At 39.6% G+C, this 13,844-nt stretch overlaps 1 protein-coding gene across 1 annotated transcript; it reads left to right on the plus strand.

The window, feature by feature from the left end:
• The first annotated feature begins 6,459 nt into the window (after nt 1-6,459).
• On the plus strand, nt 6,460-10,573 carry LOC139122567 (uncharacterized). Its single transcript, XM_070688108.1, has one exon. It carries the CDS (start codon nt 7,461-7,463, stop codon nt 7,878-7,880), a length of 420 nt encoding a protein of 139 aa, XP_070544209.1. The 5' UTR covers nt 6,460-7,460; the 3' UTR covers nt 7,881-10,573.
• Nucleotides 10,574-13,844: the final 3,271 nt, after the last annotated feature.

Raw genomic sequence — 13,844 nt, forward strand, 5'->3', positions numbered from 1 at the left:
AGGAAACGTGAAACCATTTCCTCTCAAAATCAAGAATAAACATCAAGGATCAAATTCAGTGCAGCCATTCCAGACATAACAGCAAAATGTCGAAAGGAAGTAAAATATGCAATGTACCAACACTCTTTGATGAAATTTCGACATGTCGTTCGGGTTGTGACATTGTAGCAATATCTATCAACGGTAGTCAATTTGGTGAGGCCAGAATTGATCGTTTCCATCAGAATATCGGCGCCGGCAAATATACGAATAGGCAATTAGCTGACATGAAACCGCTAAACGACTGTCACAGCTGTCATATCTCAGTCGGTTACTGTGACCACCTCTTTTTGGTTGGAAGCAGTGGCGACTGGTTTTGTGTGAGGCCTAGCAGCTAGGCGATGTTGCCGTGCGTGTGTGGGGGTTCGAATCCCGTTTGGGTTATAGTAAAATTTATATCTTTATATCATCAATCTACACAGCAAGTTTTATCAACTTTGGAAAAATCCTGTCAGATGTATGAACACCCTGTAAGTTAGCTAAATATGCATACTGGGCAGTGTCATTAACTTGGAACTGCTGTAAACCTTGAAAATTATCACATGTTTGTGTGATTAATATTTGTAACAAGAGTCATCCAATCAGATCCAGTCATTCTGAGGAAATCGGACGTCCGTCTACGTCTGAATAATTAATTATGCAAATAGCCATGCATTAATCGTGCAAGTCACGTCCAGCAAAAACCAGTAGATTCTGGCTATTCCGAAGCAGAATATGTATCGGATTTGGTTCAGATACGATCAGCCATTCATGAGATATCGGGCCAACAGACAGCCAGACAGGCTGACAAACAAACACAGATAGACACACATACACATATATACAAGCAGAGGGAAAGACTGACAGGCAGACAGATCGACATGAATATGACATTAGCGGCCATGTGGGAACACGGGAGCTGTAGACATCTCCACATCCATCCCAGTCTCTTATTCAGTTGCCTTAAAACGAAAATACGAACTCAGTGCTTTCCACTGCAAATTTTAATCCTGATGTGTTTGATTTCAGGGCCGACTAAATTAATCTCTGCCCTGCGGATTGTTAAATGTCGTTTGGCAAGCGCAGGTGTTAGACAAAAACTGCTTTGATGTAAAAAGCTCTTCTTTCAAGGCAACTTTCTGTTTTGTCATTGTCCTTCAATTTTGTCCTTAACGATTTGACAGCACTGAAAAACAATCAAGGAGATATTATTTTAGATGATTGCAAAGAGGTTATTGATTTCACCTCATATTTGTCATCATACTGGAGAGGCAAATGTTTACTTTAGCAGAAAAAAACCGTTTTTATCATTAATATCTAAAAACGTATACTTCTTTGATGTATTTTTTAATTACTGCAAAATTTTGTAATTACGTTACTTTCGTTTTAATAATGGAATGTTATCTTTCATTTTTGCACGGCTTCTTTCACACGTTTCTAATTCCAAAATCTCAAATTAAATTTTAATTAGTGTGAAGGCGAAGCTATCTGCACTTTTTCATGAAAGAGATGTTTTTCCTGGTCTTTTTTAAATAAATTAATAAAACATTGGATATTAGATTTTATTTTAATAAACATACTGTTGACACGTTGGATCGTTGACCCCGGTTATTAATGAATTTGACATTCAATGTGTTTTATGTTTTCATCGATACAACAATATATTCATAATTGTTATCGATGAAGGACACTTGTTAGTGCATGGAAGGTCATCGCAGGGTCAAGTTACACATCCGGTGGAAGTGCTAGTGTTAGAGATCGACAAATTTGGGGGATTAAGAAACAGACGGGACGACCGAACGATACAGACATACAGACATACAGAAGAAAGACAGACAGTAAGGCAAACGGGTAGAGAATGGTAGAAAGATAACCAGAGATTTGAATAAAAAATGGAGGCAAAAAGACATGTAAAGACCAAACTAGAGGGGATTTATTTTTAGCGTAGGGCAGATGGATAGGAAGACTGGTGTGCAGGCATACACACAGAGACTACGAGATTGGAATTTTACAGGAATATTAATTTTTATTAATTTAATTAATTATTTTATTATTTATTTTAATTAGTCGTATGTTCAGTGAATGCGCACTGACACATTACTGACAGAGTCAATGAATAGAAAAGTAGGGCGAATGGCAACTTTGGCACGGTGTGTTCAAAAAGTCACAAGGGTACATTGCCATAAGTTGCTTACTGAGAGAAAGAGACAAACGACCGAAAAGTGCACACGTTTAAAAGGTTGACAGTATTTCGAGAAGGGCGGGTTAGAACAGACTCAAATGTCAAATTTCCGCTGTTAGAAATTCCCTGGCATGAGAGACGGGATACGACCGGCGAATGTAGGTCAAAGTGTTCTTTGCTGGGGATGTCCATTTGGCTGTCTAAAGCTACATTATTCACTTCATTTTCACCTCAGAAAGGCATTTCCAAGTCTGCCTGACTGTTCAGCTGTCTGGCTGATTGCCCGGACACAAATTTTGCATTTCCTAGCCGTCTCGTCTTTCCGCTGGACAGGTCTAGGCTGACCATTTTCATCGCTGGCCACCTGATCTCTGATCAGAAAATGGCATTCGCAAGCCTCTTTATCCCGCCTAACGTTCACTTTTAAAAAGGCCATCGTTGATGAGCGACTCGATACAGAAAACATTGTACAAATGTCCTGGCTTTGTGATGACATCGATATATTTAGATTTACAAATGGAACGATTACAGTTAATTAGACACGTTTATCGATTACTTTGCAGAATTATTCATCTTCAACGGCTGAGTCGTTTACTCAGTACTGATTACATGCGACTGGTCCCCTGAAATATAGTCAGTGTAGTTTTGCATCACATTCAAGCTGGGGCAAAACAACACAACACAAAATCGCTCATTTCATCTCCTGTTATTTGAGTACCGTTGTGTTGAAAACCGTAGTCCGACGCAAAGGCAGCAATCAGTCTAACCGAGGAGGAGCATTAAAATGTTTGCTATTTGTGTTTTGGCTGGAAAACACAGCACTTTGAGATGTTAAAACGCATGAGCAAATTTTATGATTTCCCCAGAGATATGATGCATAAAGGCAAAAGAAAACCCGAGTATGTCATGGTGTTTTGGTGCCAACAAGAAATTTAGAACAGAAACTCTAATAACATATCCGTTCTTGGAATTCCTGTAAGGGATGAACCGTCGGTGACTTCATGCATTAAGCGTTGTAAGTACCCATGGGACTATATTATACAACTAGAGAGCGTCTGATTCTGCCTTAATTTCACTAGGGAGGAGTGCTCAGGCACCTGCTCCGTCTCCCTGCGAGTTGCGCATGTCTGTTTTATGTTTACTGATATTCTAGATCTTGGCATGTCATGACATCACTGCTTCTCCTCTGCTTCACACGTGTACTCGTCCCCTCCATATTTGGCAGTCCCTGAGGTTCGTTCCGATAGCTAGAGTCACACCTCTTAGAAGACAGACATCCTGTTATTTCACGTCATGAGACTGCATTACACGAAGTGTTCAAATACGCGCGTGCGACCGTTTTTCTTATCTTTGTCTTTGCAGGGACTAGTTTTTTATACTCAACGACCTTATCTTTTACACGTGAAGAATTTATTACAATGTTGCCCATTTTCGCATGGTAATTTAATATGTTTTTTTTAAAGCTACTGATATCTTACTGACGAGAATTAGGTTCGCTATTACCGTGCGGTTAATTATACCAATGTACATTATAGAGGCTGATATGGTGGTCTGGATAGACTGGGACATTCCAAAAATAATGTTGTAGAGGTGAAGAAAGCAAATATTGGGGAAAGTATACTTACGTATAAAAACTTACAAAAAAATGAGAAATGTTCATCATGTCCCTTTAATAAATAATAAATAATAAAATAACGACAACAAAACAACAACAACAATCATCATCATCATCATCATCATCATCATCGTCGTCGTCGTCGTCGCCGTCGTCGTCGCCGCCACCGCCGTCATCACCATCAACATTATAATCAGCAAACTTGTTAAACGATGCCTTGGTCTCTTTTTAACTTCCATTTTGAAATACTTTCACTCCCAATGTGGTGTATCAGCTTCAAGTCCCAACACACTGCCCTTCTTCTATGTCCACTTCTTTATTTGAACCGCTGAGATGCTCAAGCCGTTCAAATTTCCAAGTCGCTCGCCAAGAAATGGCCAGCTCGTCACTTTCTTTGCTCCCGTGAACCTCCTCAGCCCACTTCACCCCCTTTCTGGGCAAATAAATGGTTTCGACCGTTGCGCATCCGGCATACCTTTCACTTCTCCATAATGCAATTACCGCTATCCTATCCACTTAGAACCGATAAACCAGATTTGTGCGCGCACTCTGAGGTAATTGAATTTGGTGAAATTGACCTTCGCCGGACTGATATATGTTAAGTTCATTATAGGCCATCTAAATAAAAAGTATGTATAGATTGAAGGGAAATAAATACATTAGAAGTGACATGTCCATGGTGGAATCGACTCTATGATCGATTGTGTTTTCAGTCTTTTTCTTCCATATTGCACGTATGACCTCTGACCCTCAGGTAAATTATCATGAACACGTATGTATGGATGCACACATATATCTGTGTGTGTATGTATGTATATATATATATATATATATAATATATATATATATATATATATATATATATATAAACCTGCCTATTAGTCATAATGCAAATGATATATCATTTTTTGCCTTAAAAGTTTCAAATTATGGGTAGGATAGAATTTGCCTGGCGCATTCCGCCAAGTGTCGAATGCTCTAGAAGATTATCATAGGGCATCAAACGATGATTATTAAAATAAACAACTGTATGGCCAACTGATGATGTAAAGAAAAAGTGATCGCAGTCAGCGTGTGATATAAGATACTAATATGAAACAAATTTCATTAAGGTTATTTGTAGGTCAGAAATGAGTGGAGGACTGAGAGGAATGCTGAAAACAGTAGGGTATGTCCTTTTAAAGTAATGGCAACTTAGTCGACGGATCAAAATCGTTAATTGCTGTTCAGGGTGCAATTAAGTAGAGCTCATTTGTCGTGCGGCAAAGGTGAATACTCTCTACCTGTATATAGACGGTAATTCGTCTTGTGTTAGGACCATTGAGATAGTATTCAAATAGCTTTAAATTGAAACATTAAACGGAAGGAGCAACAAGCGGACAACTGCAGATGCCGCGAGCCACCTAAATAGGTCTATAGAAATGTTCAACAGTGGAAGGTTTGTGATCAAAAGTACCCGGATGAGATCAAAATAAACCCAGGAAACTTCAACTAGAAAAGATAAAGGTTTCAAAAAAATACGGTGTCCATCTTCACATCAGTCAATTCATCAATGCAGGAAGGAGATATGCACAGCGATTTCAATGTGCGCGTGTCAACATCACGCAATCGCAGTACCAGTGTTTTTGCAAGAACACGTAGATAGTCAAGGCTGACGGACTGAGGCGATATGGTTGCATGGATGACGGTGGATGGGCAAATTGTTAAAAAAATGGTGGCTAGTGAAATAAATTGATCTGTGATCTTGGATATATCTATGTATCATTTCTGCGTACGAAACGTGTGTTTATTTACTTAAACATGTGCACGTTACACAATAAACGCCTATATCCATATACATATTTGTGTTTATATATCGGCATACATGAACACAAAGACATACATACATACATACATACATACATACATACATACATACATACATACATACATACATACATACATACATACATACAGGTGACATAATTTTGCAGGCGGAAGATTTCTTTACACAACTTCATCATTGATACCGCTTTTCTGCTATCGTTTGTCCAGTGTATGATTAGAGGCAAGCTTTAAATTGTGTAGGCTTTTTTCTCGTGAAAGGAAAAGACAAATCTCGACAGGAAAATAAGTCTGGAGAGACGTTTTTTGTACTTGGTTGTGTTAGCATATAATCAATGTTAGGGAATTTAAATTTACGACATTGGAGATTGAAAGTAAGATATATTAAAATGGCTAATCCACCGGGCAAATGCAATGGTTGTTGATTCTGCATAAATTGAAAGACTTGAAAGTATTTAAAGCAAAATTTTCTGACAAGATCGGAGAGGGGGAAAACACGTTCAGATTTAGCAGTTCCCGTCATGCAGTGGGTGTATATGTTCGTCTGCCTGTCAGAACCCGGTAATGAAAGGTTTCACGCGAGCAAGTAGTCGCCAGAAACGCTAAGTCGTGTGTAGCATTAGGGAAAACGTGACCCGCATTTTACAGGCCACTGCGCGCCTCGGGTACACCTGATTCTGATATTTGTTTCGAGAAATCCGGGAGCGACTTACTGGCATTGTGGGAAACATGTCTTATTCATGTTTCCTTCCAATTCTGGGCCAATCAGAGTCGCTGTAGTCATGGAGACGCCCATGTAGAGCCTGCCCTCTCAGTACAGGCATACGTCATCATCCAATATTCATGTATTACGCTCAGAGTCGTGCTGATGTTATGCTGCATGCACTGTCGGAAATGGACTGATTTTGAAGAGATACACCGGGCAACTGGGAACCGTCGATTTTAAATGTTATTTCCAGCAAGCTATGTACTTGTGTTATAAATCGGCCAATTGGAGACGTTGACACTGCGCCAAGAGAAGTACAACATGGGCCAGCTTACCGCGGTTGGCGGAGGACTTCATATTATGTCGGCGAATACTCACACGTGAATTATGTTTTTATCTTTGTATATCTTATTGTGTTCTGCGTTTACAGTCAGTATAGAGTCAGACTAGCTACGAGAAAGGACCCTACGCCGGGATAATCCAGCGCTCAGCGGTAACAGTGAGTGTGATAACCGGCGTCCTGTCTGCCAGACCGTCTACAACGAACGCATCGTCGCAGACCACCGCTGACTTCTCTGTACGACACGGTTTATGCATCAAGGCGAACAGCAGCGAAGCTCTGTGCGAACGGTGTATCTACGTGCTCGCTGCCACTGTTTATCGTAAACACAGACTTCCTTCATTCATGCCGGCTTCACGTCACCGGCAGACCACAGAAAACCTACCAGCCGTGACAGACTTTGGCCACTTCGTCGCTCCCGGCACTCTGACCCAGAAAGACTTTCTATTTTGTCTCCATGTACGTGTATTTGCAATCACGATCCAGTCATTTTCTCGTCGGTTAACGTATCACACACGCCGCTGATTGACTTCCACGCCCCGGGCGTCCCAGCCAGTTTTCACAAAGCTGGTGGTTTACGCTGCCGTACAGGTACATTTTCCAACGCGTTAACTTTACTGAATACAGTACTATGTAGCTGGGTTTTAACAGAAACGATCTCTTGTGTTTGTGTCGCGGACCGTACAGCGGAAGACTTTTTTTTAAAGAAGAAATAAACGCTGCCACAACTTTGTACAGTGTGGGTTCCCTCTCTCCTGGTACTCTCGACAACAGTATGGTACAGATGTTCTTCTACGAGAACCGCGGAGGCTGTTGCCGAAAACTTATCACCAAGATCGGGTGCCCGACCAAGATATTGTTGTACCCTTACGAAGGGTGGGCCGCTTCGGCGATGCACGTGTACTGGACATTGAAGACGAAGTGGTGGAGCCGATCGCGGTGCAAAATCATCGAGGTCTGCGCCGGCAAGAAGCGGTCGACGAAGGCCAGAATTTACGACGATGGCAACGGACTGATGTTCATCACGGGGTACTTCAAGGAGAGCAAGATGCCAGATTTTGAGCTCGTTTTGACGTCCCACGTCACGAAACAAGACTTCCAGGCCGGCTATATTCTGACTGGCACCCTCGAGCGAGGAAACAAACAATTGAACGACATGCAATTGACGCATTTTGCGATGATCCAGCGAAAGTGATCATATCAAATATGAAAACTTAGCAAATTTAGGATGATGACAGCCAAGATAAAATAACACCAGTTTTAATCGAGCTAGTAAAGTCCATAATTGAAATCGGACAGTAGTTATGGTGCCCCAAAACGTGAGGCCCAGAAACATGAAACTCTTGAGCAAACGAGTACAAAACACCAATTAACAATATAATTGGATATACTTCTTTTGCATATCTGCTTCGCCAGTGTAATTGTACAGATTATGAATGTCCTATATAATTTTATTCTGAGGTTGGAGCAATTTGAAAGCTAACTGCTTTTTTGTACATATCTTTTTCCTATCGTAACATGTGAGGAGCATTCAGCTTATATGCGGATAACACATGTAATTGAATATGATGAATACAGCAATGAAGGAGCCGTGGGCACATTTGTAAGGGGACCTCAAGCTTCCGAGATCGACTCTTATTTTCATGTACATGTTCAGCCTGTACACAACATGGCTCACAGCGCTACCTGTATCCAAACATTCCGTTTATTCATTCTTAAATCAGACGAACCAATTCACACAGACCAGCTCATCTGTGTGAATACGTGTTTGCAAGCACTTCAAATACGTGCACATCCGTCAAAACGGAGCAAGGCTCCTCAGAAATGTCATGGAAACTATTTATAGAACATTACGTCATTCTGAATGATGTTAAGGCTGACTGGTGTCGCTTTCACTGTGCGGCACTGTGTATTCTTAGTACAGCACCTCTGTTCTGAGAAAAGCAACATTTAATTATGGGTGATAATCGCGACTTTAGAATTAATTGACATCAAGTGATAACAAATAACCGTAGAAATGTCAACAATTTGATACGAAATAGCATCGTAAAGGAGTCTATATAAGGACCTGAAAACGTGCCAAGGGCAGATTATTCGGTTTTCGTATTTTTACCTATTTATTACAAACGTTGAATCATGAATCATTGCATGAGAGACTTGGCTTTTTATGATCTACGTGCTCGGAATTTCACCGCAAAGCATCACTCCAGAGATTTGGTGATCGGTGCTCACCTTTATAATTTTTCCGCGGTTCACGCTGAGGCATCGGGGTTACGGCCAACCAGCTGTGACGAAAAGTATGTAATTTTTAGACCCTCTCATCCGACACGCTTTGTCAGTTACCGTTAATTTGTGCATTAAAAGGGGACGGCTTAGCCGTGCGTTGATGGTATGCATGGTAAATTTCGGCCAAATTTTATTTCGTGTTCCCATAAGAACGACCGGTGAAACAGTCATCATCGATTTCATGTACAAGTCGGTGAGGGAAGAAATATACAACGTGAAATGAACACATCTATCAAGCTACCGATCTCTGGTGTATTGAAATTCTAATTAATATTGTCAAGAGAATTTCAAGGCAAGGTCTGTAGGAATTTGACGTATGCCCAGCCCGATCGTTTATGTCTGATGATATACCGCCCTCTTCAACCTCAAGTTCACCGGGAAGAACGAGGGCATGTCCGTTTCGCACCGACGATTATGACAATCTGAAACCGACGTAATATAACCTCACACCGCCATCATCATCAATAAATTTTACTGTGGAAATTGAAATTTGTTGGAGCGCAATAGTCATGCGCGAAGAATGCTCGCAGCATTTCCATTACAAACAAAATGTAAGTAATATTCAATAATTATGTGCTGGATGCTTTAACGTGAAACATCGAGACGTAACACATGAAAAATTGTCATACTACGTATTACATTTTTACTGTGCATATGCAGGACTAGTTGGCTCAAGGCTGAAAAATATTTCAATGCCACTTAGGTAAAGTAGTGACTTATATTATGACGCCTCAGTATTATGGAAGCATGCAAAAATGTATTTGCAACACGCAGTATGTATCATAGTTCCGTGTCTGATATCGAGCGTTCCAATTCTTATTGTCCTGTACACACCAACGGCATCGTGCAATTGGAATAAAACGGGTTTAAATGATAAATGTAGAATGGCCATACAAATCAAAGGATATCTTTGGAGTTAAAAAAGGCTCGGTTCAGATATTTCCCTTTGGTGTGTTCTCTGTTTGCGATCTTAACGTCAAGACTTTTTGGCTCAATACAAAACCTTCTGGTATTAAGAAACGTAGAATGTTATTACAGTGCAGAAGAACCCGGTTACCTTGGCGACAGACGAACTTAACGCTCACATCTTGCCTGGGTATATATAATATATCAGCGTTGAGAAGATCGCTTCCGTCCCATCCATCGGAATGCCTCATGGAAATTGGATCCACTCAGCGACAATCGGTGTAGTCAATTTCACATGTCCGTTTCACAAGACCCGTTACTTTAGTTGAAGTGTTGTACTGCAGTTGCACAGGCATTTGCGCGCCTTCTGTCACGTGACATCGACTTGTTATTCAGCGTTTAAATGACAGACATTTAAGTTTACGATCGCATGAGTACTTGACAGTGCATCAATAATTCATTAACGCACTGGTCAGCGCTATCGAGGGTTATTTAATGAAAATGCATTGTACAAATTTGGATAAAAAACCAAAATAATCTGATAATATATATATATTTGATACCTTTATGCTTCGGTGCAAGTTTTAATTTAGATAATTATGCAGCCGACAGATCCTGTCCATTGCAGTCCTCTGTCTTCAGTGTTGTTATCAATTTACTTTGCAATAAAGTGGAAACTAATGGTGTAAATTTCAAGACTCTCTCGTATAGGTCTTTGTGTAATACAACTGATTTTTAAGCTAGGATAGATGTACGCGGTGGCAATCACTATATAATTTTGTGGAGTATATTTTTATGTGCAAAGGCACTCATAATTATCGTTTCCACCCAATTACTCGATAATTCTTGAAATAAATAAAACAAGTAAAGGTATGGATTTCCTAGCTTTGTATTAATGCTCAGTCATCCCTGTAAAGTTCTAGTGGTCTGTGATCAAAATTGTTCTGTATACTTTGAGGCATTGTGTACACATAGATATCTTTACACACATACTCCGACACTCACATAATCACATAATTAATATATATATATATATATATATATATATATATATATATATATATATATATATATATATATATATATATATCTATATATATATATATAATTTTCATGCATCTCGCAATCTTAAGAATATATATATATATATATATATATATATATATATATATATATATATATATATATATATATATATAATGTATACGTGTTTGATTATTTATGCTGTAAATAATTTGGATCAAACAACACCTCACACACGGTTTCGATCACAGTCAATCCACACTCTTACAGTATTTATGACCCAGACAAACAAGTTGATATAAGTGATTGTTAAGACGTTACGTCTTTTTCCCCGCGTCAGTGGACATGCATATTAGTGCGGACATGCATATTTTATTAAGAGAGGAATCTCTTCACTAAGTATTTTTCAATTACTCGTCAAATGCACGAACATCGATAGTACCGAGAAAGAGTCCATGATAATGAGGCGACGAGCCAGTATAACTTTCCCAGACGACTTTCATTCTGAAAAAAAACTTGCCTGCAACGAAAAACAAGACAGGCATTAAGCTCTATAGACATGTGCTTATGAAGGCAAATCAATTCAATTTGACGAAACACAAATTCAAGCGCAGACGACACCGGCGCGGCTACTATTCGACGATTGAAAAGCTAATAAAAAACGACAACATCGATCGGCGCTGACAATAGCGCAAACGAAGGCAGTAATCAAATAAGGGACAGTGCAGTACTTCAAAACGCACCGGGTCTAATTGTTCATTCGTGCCTATTATCTTTTTTTGAGCCAGCTTATATCAACTTTCAAAGGTTTTAACCCCAGGGTGAACGCCAATGCATGCAGCAAGGCAGCGTGCCTTCACGCAGAGCCTCGCCCTGAAAGCTTGTCAGAATTTGAGAGATTAATATTACGGTTCTCTGTACACACACACACACACACACACACACACACACACACATATATATATATATATATATATATATATATATATATATATATATATATATATATATATATATATATATATATATATATATATATCCACTACAATTTTTCACGGTAAATATTATAATCGTTTTTCATTTTGATATACTGCATCAACCGTTGAAGTTCAGAAATTTCGCCACATACATTTAATATTTAATGAGAAATGATATAAAGTTTAATTTTACGTGAAAACTCGACATACTGCTGTTCGACGAATGGGCAGCTGAAGTATAATAAAGTTGCACTTGCTAAGAGTAAAGTCGATGTTTCCGAGATAAAGCACAGTATGTATGTATGGGGGTTCGACGACTTTCACTTTTTTGCGCTTTGTCGCCCTTTGTGCGAAGTAATTTTTCACGCATTGGTACAAAATCAAGTAATTAATAACTTTAAACATATAATTGGAATCGTTTCCATGGCAACCGACGGCGCTTGTCTCTTTCAAGTATCCTATGACTGACTGTTGCTTGTGTTTAAAATAACAATTAGGGAGAGAAAAGAAATGTGCGTGAATGCGAGGATAGGTATTCGCACGGGAGGAGAATGATATGAACTCTACGTCGCGCACATGATAGGTCGACGGTAATTGTTGCCATGGCAACTTGGGGCCTCGCTGGGAGAGTCTGCATCTGTCTGTAGTGTTGGGAACATTTTATACCAACGACAGGGTCTCGCGTGAGTTCTGTCAATCAAGTACACGACACCTGGTGTTGTGAATGAAGTTTTATGTCACACTGCTCTAACCAGAGAGTCTCCATGTAAGAGATGCTAGGTGCCACTGCATCACGTTCAGATCTTCTGCGCAGATACCAGGATAGAGTAAGCGACACACCTATTTTCGTCTGAGTGCAGGCATGATCTTTGTTTGCTCGCAAAATTGACCAGAGAGACCATGTTGAGTGTTGCCCGTAGATCTTGTCCGATCTGATACAATATAAAAATGAAATGTTCAATAGTGTGCCACTATGAAAATATTTCAAATCTAATAACACCTTGATCAAGGTTTTCTCAAAACAGCTGTCTTACACACTGAAATAATCCCTACACAACAAACACCTGGCATTGTAGTGTTAATTGTTTTACCTCCGACATAGACCGGACACGATATACTGGCCGGGATGCCAGAATGTATATTCCATTTGTTCATTCATGTTCACAACTAGAGCATATATTCAGAGAAAGCACTCTGCAGTCTTTTGATACTCACATTTTTAGATAATAAAAACATTTTACGACAATCAGCTTCGAACAAAAAAAGCCACAGACACACCTGATCCGGACTCCCATAATTCCCTGTAAAATAAACTTCCTCGGTAAAGTTGCAGGGCTGGCGCTATATTATGATTAAAATTCAGCTGCACATTTGGTGGTCCAAGTACCTGGATATATTGGCATGGAAAATGTTTCTGTCTAGCATTTCAGAACGTACATCAATAAGATTTCAGTTCATCAGGGGTTTTTCAACTGCGACCATAATCTGAAGCGAAGCGGATACGCGGCAAGAAAATGACGCCTGCGTGGACATATTGCCAAATGCTGCAAGCTCCAAGCTATGATGATATGTTTTATCTACGCAAACAACGAGAGCATTTCCTGTCAAAAAATGTTATTGACCTCGTTGACAAAACTGCCGTAACCATTACATACGTTCATTTTCCCCGGTACACGAGTCCGATTAGAATTGAGAAAACGGATCAGAATTCGTTTTCACCTAGCATCCGTGAAGTAAGAGTTTTATTACGGTATGATGCACCCCAAGGACAAACATTCGATTCTCAAAGTTTTTTCAATACTTTTTTGGTCCACCACTTGTAGAAGCTCATTTCGAAGATCTTTGAATAAAAAAATCGCCAGGACGGTCTTAGTTTTCTGAAAATTGCCAATTCATACTTTTCCCATAGAGTTAGCACAGGAATGGCGGCCATGTGAATTTCAAATATCGGTAAATGTTAAGAAATT

This window comes from Ptychodera flava, chromosome 22, assembly GCF_041260155.1.
Source record: "Ptychodera flava strain L36383 chromosome 22, AS_Pfla_20210202, whole genome shotgun sequence".
Classification (NCBI taxonomy): domain Eukaryota; kingdom Metazoa; phylum Hemichordata; class Enteropneusta; family Ptychoderidae; genus Ptychodera; species Ptychodera flava.